Genomic DNA, 19,929 nt, shown 5'->3' with positions numbered 1-19,929 from the left:
TCATTAACCACATACAATGTACCACTAAAAACTTCACAGTGTCTTTCCCCCCTGTAGCAAATGTCTCTAGATTCAAACTATTGTATTATTAGGCAGTAGCTGGAATCATATCAAAAGCTTTCAAAGCTCAGAAGGACTCTTTTTTTTTTTGCACAGGAATGATGCAAACTTAACATAAAGTTGTACACCAGAAATATTTTGAGAGTAAAATTTAGTTGTCTATATATTGTCAAAGGAAGTGCAGAAACTTTAGTTTATATCCATCGCTTGTCAGCACTGACTAAGACAGATTCATGCCTTATCTTTTCGAAAGCAATATGATAGAGCAACGTGTTTTTCTTAATGACTGGTCAGGTAAATCTTGGGCAAAGTTGTGATACATTGTTTTACCACGCTCTCCAATTCAAGTCACTGTTTGCAGTGTAATCAATGGCTTTCGTACAATTCTCTGAGCAATTTTGTGGAAAATAGCAGGACATCTTGCAATGGGTCAACAAATTACACAGTCCTCTGCCTTAACTCACATGGCTACAGTAAATTCAGCCTTTTCAAGCCTTCTGCCCTATACACAACAGAAAGTTCCTTTTCATGCCTAAAAATAAAGCTCACTAATGCAAAATTTATAACTACAGCTTTAATTACTGCATTGTTGTGATATTAATTAAATTATCGGCTCACTGCTTACCGTGGCAATTTTTCAATCCAAAGCATTCATTCTGCTGTTTTACAGGCTCAAAAGTTATAGACTTCCTTGCTATTCAGATGAGCTCATTCTTGCTTTAATAGACCTCAGAGGATATTAGTTAAGGACTGGAATTGATTTAGGCACTGAAGAGCCTAATTTTGTCTTTCTTAAGCTATGGTGCTTCCTACGAATTCAGCCAAACCCCCAAACTTTAAAGAATTACACTGAAAAAAGAAATTAGAATGAAGTCATGATACCCGATGACCTTGGCAGAGGGTCCTAAATCAATCTTTGAAAAATAAAATTAAAAATAACATATGGCTTGCAAAGAGTGTCTAAAACTTTAGAGGCAGATGACAGGAAAGCCATCTTTCTTCATTTAAATAAGAAGAGTAGAGTGAAAGATGCACTTCCACAATGTGGCATGGGAAATAACAACATGAGTCTTTGAAGTAAGTTTCATACCGAGATATTCTAAAAAATAATAAATCTTTTTAATGTTACTTGTATAATGGGTATTTCTATATCTATTTTATGGAGGGACACATGAAACAGGGTTGTACATTACTTACACAAATTACTTGATCCCAAATCAAATAGCAGCAAAAGACAACAACCCCAAAATGTACACCATGTGTAATATATTGCTCACTAAAAAGATACAATATCTTTAAAATTGTTTACAATTGTCTGTGTCTGTTCCATACATGTACCCATGTATATTCATATATGCATACAATATAGCTTTTCCCTTTAAGATCTCTTTTTGTCCAGTGTAGATACCTGTACACTTCACCACAAAAAGTAATTGCAGTGAGATGGATCACAGAATACAGCTGCAAGTAGACAGGTTAAGGAGATTGTTTAGGTTCACAGATTTAATAATGGCACAGATTACCAGATTAAAATCTGGACTTCTTTTGACCCGTTCTTGACACATGTAAAGTAAAACAGTGATCTTACTTCAGGGCCCGCTATGCACAAGTCTGCTTTACAAACACACTCAATGTCTCTCTCATTGGAATTATAAGAAAATTAGGACAACAGACAAAGCAATGAAGCTAATCTTTTGTTTTCTCAAGCATTTACACCCACTGTATATGTAGTACTTAATTCTAGTGATTTCCTGGCATTGAATGCACAGTAATTGATCTCATAAAAAACACACTGTAAGAAAGGTAAGATTTATTAGCACAATTTTTCAGCTAAGGAAAATAAATCAGAAATATTAAAAACTGCCCAACATCATAAAGAAATTATACATTATATAGTCAGGATGGCATTAGAGACCAGGAGTTTGGAGTATGAAGAAAGTATATTCAGAATCTGAAGAGAAAGACACAGGATGCACTGATACGAAGGAGCATCATAGGAACCACAGTTGAAAAAAGTCATTTTTCCAGAACAAAAGAAGTTCCTCTGCACTAGTTTTGGGTGATGTCTTCAACAGGGAATGAGTTTGGAGACATCAAAAGCTTTTGCTGAAATTACTTGAAGTTGGCCTATTGCAAAAAATTTCAGTGAGACAATAAAATTGTGTGTGATTTCAAGTTACTCACAAATTTGCTGATAAAGAGTAGAGAGTCCTTTTCCGTCTTGTTTTCTTCCTCCATGTTTTGTGACTCAGAACGTATGTAGACTTTACCATTGCCATTATTGATAAATCTGGCAGTATCAGAATCACAACTACACTCTTTTGCAGGTTTTTAGACCGTACAGAGTAAAAAGAACACTCACTCCAAAGAGCTAAGAGTCTAGCAGGAGAGAAAACAGTGAAACGGAGGGAGCAAAATATACAGCATGCCAGCAAAGGCTGAAGTTATAATCAGCCCATATATTGTTCATGTCCTGGTTTAAGCCTTTAAAGGTAAATGGCAAAATTCATTCCTTGTCAGAAAGGGATTTAGCTTACATCCACAGAACTGATGAGAAAAAGGTATTATCACTCAATTTCTTTTCCTTTTCTTTAAAATTCATAGCCCATTAGCTACAATGTACACTTGGGAAGACAAAGATCCAAGCTCCTATTTCTACTTGATTTGGAGCAGGAATCTAGAAAAGACACGGTGAACTGTCTGTATCCTGGGCTCACCTCAACCTCACCCACTGCCTGCAGCACTGTCCGAATCATGGCGTCCCCTTACCCCATAGGGAGTGCTCTGACATCTAGGATAAAATGTCCTTCTTGCTCTGATGCAAATATTATTTTGTCCAAAGTGGAAGACCTTCAACAGAAGAGATTTTTGAACCCAGAAAATTGAATCCCAGTCAGTCCAGAAAACTCTACAGTTTAAAGTTGCAACATCTTTTTTTTTTTTTTTTTTTTTTTCTGATTGAAATGGGACCTGAATTAAAATCCGTCATATTTCAAGCAAATTACCTAATTTATGGGATTTAAAAAGACCGACACACTGCAGAGTAGAAGGAAGTGACTGATAAACAGATAAAGAAAAGGCATTCAAAATCAAGATTATTTCCTTAGGTACTACTGATATTAGAAACCACCTTGACAGGCTGAAACACACAAGACCTTTACTTTGAGGGTGACAGAGCACTGGAAGAGGCCGCCCAGAGATGCTATGGAGTCTCCCTCTCTGGAGACGTTCAAAACCCGCCTGGACGCCGTCCTGTGCAACCTGCTGTAGGTGACCCTGCTCGGGCAGCGGGGTTGGACTAGATGATCTCCAGATGTCCCTTCCAACCCTGAGCGTTCTGTGATTCTATATGTTCATTTTGGAGTGCTAACACAGAGCAAGACTTTTCTTATTTCTGTTTATTATTTAGCAGAGACCAAATAGTAACTGCAATAGGAATGACTCCATCTGAAAAAAAAGAAATCATAACAGTAATAACTCATTCTAACGACCATCCCAAGGAAGCTGGATGTCTGGAAAGAGGGAACACTGCTAGCTGGGCACTTCAATGTAGCCACTATAGCCTGAAACAGTAATGAGAGCAGATTCCCTTCCCTTGGCAACAAAGTGTTTCTGCTTAAAATATCTGCCAGCTTTACATTTCCTCTTAGATGGCTGGGTCTGAAAGGAATGAGATTCTGCTCCTCTCAGACGAGCAGAAAGCCGGGCTCCCGGGAGAGTGCCACACGCCAACTCCTACGTCAGCTTGAAATACAAAATTGTTGGACCAAATTGATGTAGGTTTTCCTACTGAGGATCCCCTGAACAAGAAAGGAGTCTGCATACAACTCTGAACTCCCGTCTATTTATAAGAACAGCAGTATCTTTACCGTGACCTTTGACAACCCAAGTGAGTTCCAGCTGACTGCTGCCAAGTCATGACCAGGGCAGACTGAGGCAGGCCTGAAGCAACTGGGAGAGGTAAGTTGTCATGGAAAAATGATCACAGTCCATTTGTCCCTGTCTGACACTGTCTGTGGGACTGCCCTTTGATGGAAAAATATTACAATGTTGAAAGACAGAAGAAGCCTTGGAAGTCATGTAAGAAATACTAAGAAGCTGAGGAGATGATGCCTTTGTTAATGAACAAGAGAGCCCAGAATTGAGAAGCGGTTGCCTTGGTTTTTAGTGTCATTTTTGGCAGTAGAAAAAAAAAGCCCTCTGTCCTTGGCTGTTTGGAAATACATCCCAAGAGGGTAAGATCCTCTGAAAGGGAACAGAAGAGTGTTAGATTGACTGTTGGATTTCAGGAACCAATCCAGGGTTTATGTCAATACCAAATGTCTTGCCAGAAGGAAGGAGCTGTTAATCAGCCAACCACCTATGGAAAGAATCAGCATTGTGTCCCAGTGGGCTGCTCATTACTGCCACTGGCTTTTGTAGGCACTGGTTATACTAATGTTGAGCTGAAAGGGGGTAGGTGGGTGAAACATGACTGAGCTCTGGCTTGACTGCCTTCCGTGGTTTGCTTCAAAGGCAGTTCTAGCGGCAAAACCGTAAAAAAAAGATGAGGAATGAACAGATGATTTCTAAAATAAACTATTGTAAACCCTATCTTTTGATAGGAAACAGATTAAGTCAGCATTTTGTTGGAACAAAGACCTGATTATTTTTTTTTTTTAGCACACACCTAGTACCTTAGTAATTAGCAAGTACCTTAGAATCATGACTAGAGATACAGATGCTCCTACTTTACTCTTTGCTTTGATCAAGGGATTTTATGTATGAACAGACTTGTGTTCAACAATACTATTTAAACCTTGCCTCTCAGTCTTCATCATTGTCGTGGTTTGGGCCGGACTGGCCACTGAAACGAACAACAGATGCTCTCCTCCACCTCTCCCTGAAGCGAGAGGAGGAAGACAGAGACTTATGAGTTTAAAAGAAACTAAACTACTTTAATGAAAATATTAATGAAATAATAAAAAGAAAACAATGAAATACATACAACATATACAAAATCCGTATCGAGCTCCCAGAATGACGATCAAGTCACCGGCAGTCACTGGGAAAGTCCCAGACTGGACTTAGCGACAGATGGGAACTGGGTTCCAGATTTGGATTCAGGAATGCACAGATTGGGATCAAAGCCAGACAAACAGAAAGAGTCCTCCTCAGACACCAACCATTGAAGAAAGAGGGCTGACCCTTTGATCCCTCGGCTTTTATACTGAGCATGATGCGGATAGAATCTTAGAATCTTCTAGATTGGAAGGAACCTTTAAGATCATCAAGCTAACACTGCCAAAAACCACCATAAACCATGACCCTAAGCACCATGCCTACTCGTCTTTTAAATACCTCCAGGGATGGCGACTCCACCACTTCCCTGGGCAGCCTGTTCCAATATTTGATAACCCTTTTGGTGAAGAAATTTTTCCTAATATCCAATCTAAACCTGCCCCGATGTAATTTGAGGGCATTTCTTCTTGTTCTATCCCTTGTTACTTGGGAGAAGAGAATACCCCATTGGTCAGTTTTGGGTCACCGGTCCTGTCCACTCCTCCCTGCAGGTGGGACGCCTCTACACTTTTCTGCTTCCGACCCTTCAATGGGGAAATAAAAAAGTTAGCTGATCCTGGGTGTTATAGTAATAAGTATTGGCAAGAGCCTCTCCGCATACCATTCCTTAGCATAAATTATAAACAATCGGGTCTTATCACTCTGGGAGTGGACTACTGTCTTAAAAATATGCCATAAATTTCAGAGAATTCAGTTGGTTAGAAGAGGCTTAACTGAAAAGTAAAATTACTGAACAGAAAATTGGTCCTGTTTTACCTCTAACCAGGACAATCGTCTGAATTAATTTGGAGAGCTCATCTTTTGTATTGTACGTGGAAAACTTAGTGAGAATGTAAATGCCTGAAAATAAATAAATATTGGGGAAAGTGGGACACAAACTTCTGGAACTTGACAATTCAGCAATTTAAAAAGGCACTTTTTAACATATAATTTTGTATTTCCTGTGTCCAAATATATGCTCCCTGAGGAAGGGGTCATATTTTTGTACTAACACCAGTACAGTGATCTTAAATGAAGACTTTACATGCTGATTCAAAACAACAGTCCGTAATAATATTTTTAATGTAACAATGCCTCTGTGATTTAAGCACATGTTCTTCAATGGGATCCAACCTCAGTGAGGGAAATCAACCACGGACATATGCTCTACCAACAAATTTGATCAACTTACATAGAAGACCATTTACATTTGATGAAAGTCCTAGACTACAGCTGTGTTGTTTCCTAGGATAGAAAAGAACATCAAAACTTGTAGCAGCTTCAGGAACTTATTCAGCGGGGTTTTTTTTACAAAAGAGCTGGTGGATATATGTAAGTGCAATATCAGCTAAAGAATTGCAGGTGACATTTTTATGTAGATGGCTTGTGATGTTCTCTAGCAAAACTCAGGTTGCAATATATGAAAGTAGTAAGCAAAGCAATAAACTGATTAAAGGAATAACATACTTGCTGGCATTATGTTATTATGAGCTTTGGCAACTATCAAATACCGGCCAAATATAAAAATTATTCAGAGTCAAACCCATTGCTTTTGACCTTGTAATAAATAAAAGCCTTCCAAAACCGAAGCTAGACTAAAATATTAAATCCTGGCTCCAAAGGAGAAAGACAACTCATAACAAAGTGATTCTATAAGCACAAATCTCCCTGAAATCCTTGGCTGAAAATGTAGAATATGAACAATACGCTGGCTCATGACTGTGGAAAAAAACTGTTCTCCATTTAAAATGTTTGTCATCAATGTAATCCCATCTTTAATTATAATTAATCTAAGGGGCTTTTATGTGCTGGAATGGTAAAATGTTGCCAAGAGTTCAGCTTTAGGAAGGCACACATTTCCGAATTACAGTGAAGATTGATCTTGAAACAGAGCAAATAATAATGTATAAAGCTGCCAGAGATACAATGAACTAAAGACATTACAGCAGCAATAACTTAAAGTACTGACAGTCAGGAAATATTCTATGAGTGACTTCTAGAAAGACATGTTTTTTTTCCTCTTTTAGTTACTGATTTTTTTTTTTCAACTTAGGCCAAAATAAATTAAAGCTATTGGTTCGATTTGCAGCTAGTGCCATTTAATTTGGCAGTAAGTGTACTGCCAAAAGCTGCACCTTAATCTTATCTTAACTAGTCTACACCGATGTGTCAGCACTTGCTACTCTTCCCTTGTCAAATCAGCAGCCAAGCTGCTTGACCAGTTGCTAAAAGAGACTGGCTAGCATTATGGTATGACCTCTTAGAATGAAAATACAGCTGACATTGAGGCCCAGGCACCAAAAATGATTTGAGTTCCACAAGTTCAGCTAGTTGCCACTGTCTGTCTCCATATTTTCTCATCCTTGATGACAGCTATGCACCTGGATTATTCCATGGCTGTGCATACAGTTGGAGAGGCAGATAAAAAACTACTACTGAATAGCAGGCAGATATTCACTTTGAAGTCCTTTCATCAGCAATGTCCAGCGAGGAACGTTTGCTCCCCTGACATGCAATGCGCAGCCATGGATCTCTCCATTTGGTCTAGGGCTGTGTCTGCTCACACTGAGCATGTCAGTTTGCATCAGCTGAAGTTGATGCTCAACTTCAACTTCAACTTCAACTTCAACTTCAACTTCAACTTCAACTTCAACTTCAACTTCAACTTCAACTTCAACTTCAACTTCAACTTCAACAGGATCCCTGTGGTTGGGCTGCAGCATAAGTATACCTGAAAATTGTGTCCAGTTTTGGGCTCCCCGGTTCAAGAGGGACAGGGAACTGCTGGAGCGAGTCCAGCGAAGGGCAACTAAAATGATTAAGGGACTGGAGCATCTCCCTTATGAGGAAAGGCTGAGAGAGCTGGGACTCTTTAGCCTGGAGAAGAGAAGGCTGAGGAGAGACCTTATTATGGCGTACAAGTATCTAAAGGGTGGGTTGAAGGAGGATGGAGCCAGGCTCTTTTCAACGGCTCCCAGTGACAGGACGAGGGGCAACGGGCACAAGTTAGAACATAGGAAGTTCCGTTCAAATACACGGAAAAACTTCTTTACGGTGAGGGTGACAGAGCACTGGCACAGGCTGCCCAGGGAGGTTGTAGAGTCCCCTTCTCTGGAGATTTTCAAGACCTACCTGGACGCAGTCCTGAGTAATGTGCTCTAAGGCAATCCTGCTTTAGCAGGGGAGTTGGACTAGATGATCTCTAGAGGTCCCTTCCAACTCTGAAAACTCCGTGATTCCGTGAAATCCAGACTTTGCCATATTACAGTCTCACATCTAGACAAGTGCAAGTGAACTGTGTATACTTAGGCAGTTATTAGGGAAGATTCTTATGCAGTATGAAGTTGCCATATCTAGCTAAAAAGACCAAGTGACTGTAAATTTTAAAGTCATTGCTGATGCTGGAGCGAATTATGCTGTTTTATAAAGATGTGACATGAAATATTACAGTAAATGAGAAATAAAGACTATTTCCTCATAGATAACTTGCTCCTTAAATCATAGTTCATCAGAGACCTGAAATAATAGAAAAAACTCACACAGAATCATGTAACCCAGAATGGCAAAAGAGCACTTTTACACACTATTCTTGTTTGTGTGCATAGCTAAACTGTGTGATTGTAGTATGATGTAACCGCATCTGAGTTTAATCAATTTTAGCACAAATAACAGAGAAGAAGCAGTGACGCTGGCTGTAAGATATATTTGTCTACAGCAGCAGTCAGTGACAAATGCTTGAAGTGATCAGCATGAACAGCTTTTACTGACAATCTGGATATTAGTGTGCTAATACCTACATCGTTGCAAGTGCACTCTGCTATCCGTGTCAGCTAGCACAGAAACATAATCATGTGATTCTTGATTTTGTGTTTATACATACTTCATGGAGCAGCATAGTTTATCTCACCTAACTTATCCGCCTAAAGTGTGGGTATTTACTCGAAAGAATTCCTTTAACCTCTCCTATATCGATTCCAGTTTTCATAGATTTCTTCTGCAAGACAGTATGAATGAGCTGCTTGTCTTTTCTTTGGGTATAGAGGGAGGCTAAAAACTGGCTTAGATTAGATGCCTAATTAAAGTTAGGAGAAATCAGTAGAATTTTGTAGGCAAAGTCTGTTATTTGCTCATGTAGATGTCTCTGAGCTTACATATGACACCACATGGGGAACTGCTTAAAGCACACAACTAAACCTCAACTAAACCTCAAACCATTCCACTTCAAGGAATTACTCTCATTAAAACAAAACCAGCAGTTAAAAGACCTTAGAAAATGCAGCATCTTTCTTTATTATCCTTTGGACATCGGAATACTCAGCAGAAGCGCGAATTGCCATCTTCATGCTGCATTTGGGGAAACTGAGCAAAACAGAGCTTCACAGAACATTCATAAAAATGGTCTCCGATTTAGACAGACTGGTCTGGTTTCTAGTGAAAAAATCTGTTTAGCTCCAATTGAAACAGTAGCGTCTCACTAATTATGAAAAAAAAGGGCAGGATCTTAGAAAATACAAAGGTTGCTTTTGAATAAAATGAATTACCAAAGGTCACTTATGAAGTCAGTATCTGACTTGAGAACAGAAACTTGATACCATCTTCCTTCTTCACTTGAGCACATAAGACTAAATGAACAAGCCTTTAGAAAACACAGCGGGAGACATTAATTTCATTGATAAGAAACTTGCAAAGTATTTTTATGAATATGAATAAATAAGCACACATGCAACTCAGTACTAATACACATAAGGTTTATACGCCCTTCCTATAACCTTTAATGTATACTTCCCACAGAATTCTCAGGATCACTTTTAAAACATTACAAAAGACGTAGAATAAAAGCTACAATGGAAATGGCTTGACTTACAGTTTTACTGTAAATTGATGTGTGCATCTCAGGAGTGATTCCTCTGCTTCCCCTGGTCCCTAGTGTGTGCTCAGCAGCCGGCGTGCACACTCAGCAAGACTGGAACTTGGGAATAACAAGTAGCTACGATCCCCCTAAGTGTTTCTTAGAAAAAGGATTCTAGCTTTTTTGATGAGATGACTACAACTGAAAAGAATCCCCAACACCCAAGAACTTACTTGAAGGCATAAAGCCAAAATGGAATTTGCAATTTTACCTATAACAATGATTTATGAGACGGATTGCTGTTGACTGAGCCATGGCACTTGCAAAGCAGTGTTTTAATATGGGAACTTATTGTTAGCTGATTATATTTCTTGAATCACAATATTCAAAAGACTGCCGTTTAAAAATTTTCCAAGATGCCTTGGAAATTTGTCTCAGTATCAGGGGTATTTCAGCAGAGATATTATTCAATAATTTTGCAAACTGATGACTTTTAAGCATCTAAATGCATCCATTCTGTAATTTTTAAAAAGCAAAATTTCTGAAAATATTATTTCCCACAGTAGCTGTGGTGTTACATGCCTCTCAGCTTACCAACAGTGACTGAGATCAATGAAAAAAAAAACGCCTGTATTTCCAAGTTAGCCATGTAAACAGTTGTATTTATAAAATCTCTGTCACAAAGAAATGAAATGCAGTACTATGAGGACTTCTGCAGATTACTTCTAATCATCTTAGATGGAAGTTAAGGATAAAGATGTCTTCACAAACATCAACAGACAAAGTTGACATGAGGTTCCTAACCCTTCACAGACCTCTTTCTATGCTAACAATGAGGAAACTACAGAATTTCAGAATGCAGTCACAAAGAGCTTTCCAAACATTTTGCAATATCATCCCCACAGGGAATTCTGCCAATGAGCAAAAAAGATCTATAGAAGATCAACTCAACCCACAGTTAAAAATTTCAAAGAGAAAAAATCATTAATTATTTTTAACCTATGTATGAGAGTATTGTTTTCATCAATATATGTACATATAATTTCACTACAATATTTTTTGATGTTGTATGTTGACTCTTACGGTGAAGTGTACTCCAGCCTGTCGATCTTGTTTCTTAAAACATTCCACACGCAGAAGGGTCTTTACACCACTTGTCTACCCTTTCACAAACTGTTAAGCGACCCTTAAAGACTCTTTAGCCTGCTTATTTTTCCTTAAACATCTCTGCATCTGTGGGAATGCCAGTCCCCAAAACTAATCTAAGATTTCATGGCACTTGAGTTAGAGTCTTTAAAAGAAAGACAAAAAGAGGTCTTCACTTCCCTTCAGTGCCTCTGAGAAGCACTGCAGCAATCCTCATGAGGCACAGAATGCCAACTACTTTTGCACATGGACAGGAAGTAATTTAGCATTGTGTCATAAGCCTGAAACTTTTCCATGATGTTCTCTTTTTTGAACTGTTTACTGATGAATCAAAGGATACATTATATAATCAATGGGTGTACTTTGGCTTGAACAAGACTACACACACATAACTGTCCTACCCAACACAGAGTTTAAACTTTGGTGTTTTTTTTTTTTCTTTTTTGCTGTACAGCAATTATTTCATGATTCATATCATGCTCTGTGGAAACACATTTTCATCATACCTTTCTTACCATTTCTAATATACTTGGAATGCATTTATAGCTGTGGCACGTGACTCACCCAAAACAGGCATTTGTGAAAATAAGAACAAGCGTACATATAACTAGAGAGACAAAATGTGGAACCTGCTATGATGCTAGCCTCATTTTGCATAGTCCATTTGATCTCTCATCAGGCTTGGAGCCAAAATTATTCTGGCCAGGCTGTAACAAATATGAAGCAACCCAGCACATCATTAAACCAGGCTAGGCTGAACCCTAGTAAAAGGACACGCTGAAAAAAAATTTATATACTACAACTACTGAACTGTTACTCCAAGAACTTGTGAAAGAGAGCATAAAAACTACAAATAGTCACCCAAGGAGGTTGACCACTCTCTAACAACTGCTGAATATATCTGGTAGTTCTTAAAAAATTATCAATGCAGGTGTCTGTTAGAATTAATTTAACATTATTATGAGAATAGGCATAGCCTTCCTGTAGCACCAGACAAGGGGCTTCAGTTAAAGTTCCAAGATTACTCTTTTGAATAGAAAAAAAGAAATCCTTTCCTTTCAGCTTAAAGTCACGTTAACTCTCATGTTCAGAGGTCCTTGAATCTCAGAATGATCCAAACCACATCTTGGAACTGAAAGTAGTTCCTAGATTTATGAACAATGCATGTTTTAGCAAGAAATTCTTCTTATCACGTTGTCAACGTTTCCTGCTTTTCTTTCCTTCACGGTTGTCTTTCATAGCAACATAAACAGCACTGAGGGCAGAGGTCATTTTCTTCTCTATTCTGGCCATTCAATTAGTAGCAAAAGATAAGTATTACGTAAAGGAAGGAAAGCTGCTGACAGGCCTTGGAAAATTCTGTTTCATTGGCAAGGAATTTCTTCACTCAACCTACCTTTTCTTGATTCTGGCAGAGAGGACAGTCACATTCAAAGCAATACTGGCGCATCAGTTGCTTTTGGCGTTCGCTCGTGGGCATCAGTGATTCAATATAGCTGATTGTGAGCTGTGTGCAGTACATAAAAAACCAGAGTTGGTATATTTTAAAAAAAAAAACATATTTGGTGTATGTACAGCTAAGGTAACATTTTTGGATACGACATTTTTCCAGCATAAAATAAACTTTTATTTTAGCAGATTATTTCCTAGAAGAAATTGACAACTTTTTCAAAGGGAAAAAAAAAGGCCAAAAATAATTTCCATGGAGGAACACTTTTTCACATTTCCAGATCAATAGTGTTTGAAATTATTAATCCCCCCAAAATTATCACTATTTCAACTTTTCATCCTAATTTGGAAGAAAAAGAGAGAGAAGAGAGAGGGAGGAAGAAGCTCAGTGTCTGAACTCCCTGTGCATGAAATCTCATTTTCTGTCTAGCTCCGAAGCTTAAGTGTGTATTTAGCCCTAGAATTATACAACATTCAACTATCTCTCAAAATTTTGTCTCAAGGAAGCCCCTACTTTCTTGCAAATATATCTTTGAGCCTGAGGAAAGCTTCTCTTAAGTCACACCCATCTCCAGTATGTCTGTCGCATTTCCTTTGTGACCAAGGAAGCACGAAAGCATTGCAAAGTTGTTGAAATTATAGACAAGAAAATCTATTAAAATGATACATTTGTGCCATTTTCAGCTCCTCTTGCTGTACAGAGTGAATTCCAACGAACTACAGAGAAGTCTGTAGTTTGTTCACTTTGACACCTACTAGAAAGAATTTTACAGGGCTAACCATTTGTAGAGTTCTTCAAATGTTTAAAGTGTACAGGCACACACTGTTGATAAGGGAAATAATATAACAAAATAACAGTCCAGCTCAGACCAGCATTGAGTCATACATGCTATTGAGTGATTATACTAGACGCCTGCCACACTTTGAAACACTCCAGAGAGGTCAGAGCTAAAAAAATCAGGTCACGTTATTTCATCCTGAGCCTAGACACTTCACCTAATTGGGAGAATTTTCACATGATTCTCAGTTAAATCATGAGAGTCCACTCAAAGAAATTACAGGAAAACCTGACCAATTTGCAGTAATGACTATGAAATCCATTGTCAGAACCTGCATTTTGCAAATTAGTAAGCATTCTAATTAAACGAGCAATTAACAAGCAACTAAACCAATGCCTGCATTTTTTTCATTTATTATGACAGTGTAATTTGATTACTTATTGAAGGAGGACTGTATTAAAAGAAGATTACTGAGATGGCAAAGTCAAGCATTTAAAATGATCATAAGCAGAAAGCCTGTGGAAAAAAAAATGAAGATTAATAGTATAATTAATGAAAGAGACAAATTAAAGTTCCACAGATAATAAAAAGTTAGAAAGTGTGAGAACCTTGTTAGGTTCCGCATTCTATATCATGTTGTTCTGTCCCAGCTTGCGCGTGTCTGAGCCAAGAGGGGATTAGTTTCACCACTGTTGGTTTGGAGCAGAACAGTCTGTACTACATTTACACTGGAGCTATAGGCTTCCTTCTGAGCTTTCTGCGGTGAATGGATGGAAGTTATTTTGCCTATTTCTTTTCCACTCGTTTCTCCCAAGCTTGGTCTTTTCTGCTCCATTCTCTCCAACACGTCCCTCTTCTCATTCTCTCTCTTCTCTGCCCAAGGACATGAGTATCATTTTCCAGTCTTATTCTCCACACCTGGTTATCTAAAGCTGGTTTCCAGCCCTCAGTTCTAGTTCCTTACATAGCCATTCTTGGTACAATGGGCTGATTCCATCACCCTGCCTGCCCCAGATCTGCCCTTCTGCCTCCCCTGCATGCCTCATCTTACACATTTTCCCCATATTTTATCACCAACACTCTTATTCTCCCCAGTTAACAGCCCTCGTTGCCCTACTCTGGTTTCTCAATCATCTTCAGTGACCTCAGCAACTTTGTCCTCATTTCTTTCCCCAGCTGGTCCTACTCTGCATCCTCCCTGGTGTGGTGAGAAAGATCTGTCTCCCTTCCTTCCCACAAACCAGTTTCCAGTTAAACTGTAGTCCTAACCTCATTCTTCAGCCATTCCAAGCCCAATTTTCCTCTCCCATCCCAAGCCTCTGACATTCTTGTCTCCTTGCAACTTGCAAGTGTTTTCTGTCAAAATCATTCCACACACCAGCTTGTTCCCCTTCTCTTATCCTCTGCATAAACATCTCTGGTTCTGGCCCATGTCCTGCTGGGCTTTAGGTTAAGGTGGCATCCAGCAGTAGAAGGGCTTTAATGAAGTTCAGGCGCAGTGCAAGACTAGGAATCTTCTGGGAAAAATAACTCATGTGAGATTAGTCTATTGTTTGCCAAAATACTTAAGACCCTATCATTACTGTTGAACCCATCATTGGGCAGGGTTCAGTTCTAATACTGCAAAAGAAACCCATAGCCAACATGGAACATGCTTTATCTGTCTTCGGCCTACAGGCTTCATCCCTTTCTTTGTTTTCTCTTTTGGCTTTGTTTTTTTTTTTTTTTTTTCTTTTTTCATTCATGTTGCAGAGACCTTGGAAGTAGGAACAAGTTTGAAACCAGTAATTTCTTTTTCAGAGGTTACTGAACAGTTGTGGGTATTAACAGTCACATAACAACCTGCTCTGGATTAGAGCGTATGACTGGGCAGAAGGAGGAGGGCAAGAGGCTTCGTCACATTGATACCTCCTTTTAATGCTTTAACAACTTAGGGTTTCACTTGCTGTCAGAGGCCCAAGTCCAAATTCCCAGTCCTGCCAGCAGAAATCCGTAAGTGAAAAAATGTTTGTAGTTGGCAGACTGAGTGGGAAAATGTAATTAGAATATTTAGAAACATGACCAACCTAACAGTGACTAAGTCTATACTAATAATTTAATCGTTTAAACATAAAAATTCTGTATTCGAGTCTCTCTCCTACACTTGTTTTAATTTTGGATCCTTTCATTAGATGCAAGGCTCATTTAACTTGTACATATTTAGGAAATATGCCCATTTATCAACAGTTTTCTTAATGGTATTTGCATGTGGGATGTATGGTATTAATTAAAACATTATTCCAGCTGACCAAAGCTTGCCTCTTTATTGCATCGCTTATAAAGAATGCAGTAAATCTTCTCCCCCAACTGGAGAATATACATTAAATTACATTTATGAAGGCAGGGAATTATTTAACAGCTGTGAGACTTATTGACTCTCAAGACTTTCTCCTTAAAAATGCAGCACTGTCTGCTTCTTGCTTTGACACAAAAATTCTTTAACCATGGGTTTGATGCTCAGATTCTCATGTTCCTCATCTGCCAAATGAGGTGGACACAATTTTCCAGTACTGCCATGCTGCAGTGGACTTAATTTATGCTTTTTGTAACAGGCTATAAGCTACAAAATTTCTAGACAGAGGATTCTGCAGAAATTTAAAATCAATTATTTTAATTAAACAGCAGGGAAAAAAAGTTGAGCCCTCTTGTTTTTGCTATCATTGGTCTCAAGGTCTTAGGGAGGGTTGTGTACAAAAATCTGTTCCTGAGACGGAGTTATATAAATGGCGAACAGTCTGTGCTCTTTCTGTTTTAGCATATATGATCAAAATGCCTTCTAACTCAAGGAAAAATTTTGTTGTAACAAATGTAATATGACAAAATGTATTGTGTTAAACACACAGACACAAAAATTCTCCTCACAGAATTATAACAGAAATATTACATATCTTGGTTGAAATCCATCATGAAAGTTGCTGGTCATCTGAAACTATGATTTGTATTTAGTATAAATTAGTTGCTCTGTAAGAGTATGGTTTGTAATGCAACTTTCTGCAGAAAGATACAAATTTGCTCTAACTGAACTCTGAAGCTGATGAGAAGCCATTCACCCTTTTTTGGAGCAGAACTGGACCTCAGCTAATACATCCTGTCTCTCAGCACGACTAATTGATTTGAGCTATGCGCTGAACGAACCACAGCTATACAACTTTTGATTGGAGAACAGGCAAAATGAGCTCATGTCTGGCTGAAAAACACCAGGTAATTAACAAAAAGCCAATTGAAATTATAGCACATATCTTGATGCTGTTTAAAGTGGTTACAAAGGGTAGGGAAATGATGAAGACCTCTTCAGAGCAGGCTGCTTGTCTTTTTGAGAAAGCAAATTAGCTGATAGGCTACCTTATCACTGAACAAGCCCTGGTGATCTCTAGGTGAATTGGTTTTGCTTTCTTATAATCCTTCCCCATATCTTACCTTTATTTTCAATACTTAAATTTCATTTTTTGCAAAGAATAAGGTGTAAGAAAAGGAAATCTTTGTATACTGTCAAAGTAACATCACCTAAAGGTACAAAAGCTGTGATGGTCGGCACTACAACTAACAATATCTTGAGGAGCAAAACAATGTTATAATTAGTTTTGAGCTGTTGGAAGCAAGTTTCAGAAAGTCCTATAGTCTTTTAAGTAGAGACATACAGAATAAAATCCCCGCAAAAACCTGTTCTTTCTTTCTTCCTGCTATTAGATTCAATTATGCTCAAAAACCTGGCAGAGAGCAGAGTCTAGAGAGTGTTAGGAGACCCTTTCTAGCCACCTCAACCCCCAGTCTATGCATGGAGATCAATAGTTGCTCCCAAACCTTGTCTTCCTTTCACTTCTTCTGTCCTCTCCTCCACCCCCTATCTGTTCTGTTCATTCCCTTTATACCACTTGCAGGACAGAAAACACTTAAATTTAGTGGTGATGATTACAGCTGGTTAAGAACTAGAATTTGGGGTATTAGGATAGACCCATACATCCTTATATGAATTACACAAGTAGTAAACAACTCCTTTACATGGGTAAATTGCTGTAGTGTCCTCTGACAGAAAGTACTACAAATATGCAAAAATTTTTTTACTTCTCACTGGCCTAGTGAACACATTATACTGCAGTGGTTGATATTCCAGGAGCCCTATCAAGTTTCTTCCTGTATGGACAGTAAAGCCACAGTCATCTTCTACTAATCTGAGCTTGACTTGCTACTTGGCTTCTAATTTCTAATAAATCTCAGTGCTTATTTGCTTTCTATTAATTCTTACATAGGGGATCTCATTCTGACTACATCTAGTGTACGTTTGAACAGGATAAGGCAAGTTTTCTGCTGCTTATCATTATTTAAGTTTTCTTGTTGCCTCATGACTTGAAACAATGTTCACCTTACCACTGCACTCGATTTATTCAGGAAACCCAGTCAGATTCCTCCCTAACATGTATTTTCTCTCCCAGTAGCTCAGATCATGACCTCAGTAATGTAAGTAGAAACTCAGCTCATAACCGGTGACGTAGTTTCATGATGTACATAGGTGTGTAAATTCAATACATAGCTATTAAGAAAACTGAGCTCACTCTGCGGCAGGCAAGCAGTAAGGCAGCGTGGAAAGAAGTTCTACTAAAGCTACCACGCAGAACACAAAATGAAAAGTGGTAGCAGTTGTGTAAGAGGAAAAGTAATTGGGTGTTGAAAATAATATTAAACTGCTGACTTGTACACACCCTCTTAATAATTTTCTTTTCCTTCCTCTTCCCATAACAGATCTAAGCTAATACTCACTTTGTGTCTTGACTTTCTCACTTATACTTCTTTTCTTCTTTAGACAAATCCTTATTTAAAGAAGCACATACCTCAGACAGACTTTTATTTCAAGGTAAGTCAAGAGGGTACCTGCTTTAATACAGTGTCTATATATGCATATATATAAAACCTTACATGTTCCTTAAGACAAGTTTTCCTTTCAGTACCAAACCCAGAGGCAATAGTTCCAACAAAGAAACCAACACTTGAGCTCTTTGGAAAATTCTGACTTTATTTTACTGCCTCATTGAAGGAAAAGTTTTTTAGAAAATATAACATGCCCGCACAAGGTGCAGTCATTTTAAAACCCATATTCACACAACTGCCAAAGTTATTGCAGACAAACTGGTCCTAGCTGCCCTGCTTTATAATTTATATTTATTTCCTGATTGCTTTACAAACTACTTTTAACTTACACCGTCTCTGTTTCACCACTGATCTTGACCTAGAGATATCTGTGGGTTACAGACCCCTAACACTAAGTCTAAAATTTGGGTCGCAGCTTCACAGTTGTAGCACAGTCTGCACGGTGCTCATGCCTGCAAGGGAATTTTACTTCACTTGTCACTCCAGAACCATCCAGGGCCACCCAAGGGCCTCTCCCACTCTGTAAAAGCTGCGTGTTACAAAGAATTGCTTTATGAAATTTACCTGGAAAAATGTATTCATGTACATAAAAATAAGACAGAATTTAGAACTCTGATAATTAACCCAAATGCATCCTGGGAAGACATTAAAATCTGCTGCATTTTTAAACAAATAACTCATCCTGGTGAATTGGGAAGCCAAGAGGAAGGTTATGGTATATGGACGAAATGCAAGAAAAGTGTGTATACTTTAGCTTGAACAAGAACGCCAGACAGAATGATGTCTATACTTGGTATCTCCACAAAAAGTAGATTGCATCCTACAAGATTTCTCTTGTCAAAAAGGTAAGTATGCAAAAGCATTTCTGTTGGTTCTCCACAATATTTTGCCTAAAAAAATATTTTACCTTTTACATATTTTGATAGACTATTATCTTAGAAAAAGGCTACATTAAAAGAGAAAACTTCTCATAGGGAGGAAAAGAGATACTACTTCTAAATTAGGATATATATGTTGCACCCTTGATCTTCCCAGAGTTTGAAGCGCATGTGTGAACCGTATTTACATTAACTCATGATTTTGAAATGACCAACAGCTAGCACTGCATAAGTCATTGGTGCATGTAAAGTTACATATATACACACATCTTTGCAGCCTTACAAAGCAAATTCCATATTGTGTTGCTGCAAAAACCATTTAATTTGAAATGCTTTCCTAGCCACAAATGATTATTTTCAAAGTAATACAAATGCTGTCATAAAAACAAAGCTGAGAATACCTTAGTTCAAATCAGAAATCTCTCGAAAGGGATATTTTGAAGTCTTTTCTAGTGAAATGAACAAGAAAACAAACCTCGTCTTGCTACTTTCACTGTCAATTGAAAGGTTTACTACAACAGTCTGGTTGCAGCCTGACAAATGCTTATTGTTGCAATGACTTAGCGAACACTGCATTCCACCCAGAAATATTGTAAGTGTTTCCATCAGGGTAAAGACGTTCAAATACAAACAAAATGAAGTGCCTAGAGGAGGAAAGAAAGAACAAGAATTTATCAAGACCGTTAGTGATTTATGAGAAGTAATGATTATGGGGCCCAGGCAGTGTGAAGAGATGATTCTATTTATCATTTTCCCCCTGATAGCTATGTGCTAGAAAGTGGCATCAATATATCATCAAAATACTAAGCTGGTGGCCCTGCAGTCT

General features: G+C 38.3%; 1 protein-coding gene across 1 annotated transcript in view; it reads right to left on the bottom strand.

Annotated features, from left to right (window-relative positions):
* The window catches only part of SMYD3 (SET and MYND domain containing 3), a gene marked incomplete at its 5' end in the record, with an annotated part of 432,372 nt that overhangs the window by 72,006 nt on the left and 340,437 nt on the right, over positions 1–19,929 (bottom strand). Inside the window, one exon of the mRNA XM_082481422.1 lies at positions 12,492–12,602. Coding sequence (XP_082337548.1) covers positions 12,492–12,602 — 111 coding nt within the window. The remainder of the gene's footprint in view (positions 1–12,491; positions 12,603–19,929) is intronic.

Source organism: Vanellus vanellus, assembly GCF_965231255.1.
Source record: "Vanellus vanellus genome assembly, chromosome: 3".
In the NCBI taxonomy this organism is placed as follows: Eukaryota; Metazoa; Chordata; class Aves; order Charadriiformes; family Charadriidae; genus Vanellus; species Vanellus vanellus.
This window is presented reverse-complemented; position numbering and strand designations above follow the sequence as displayed.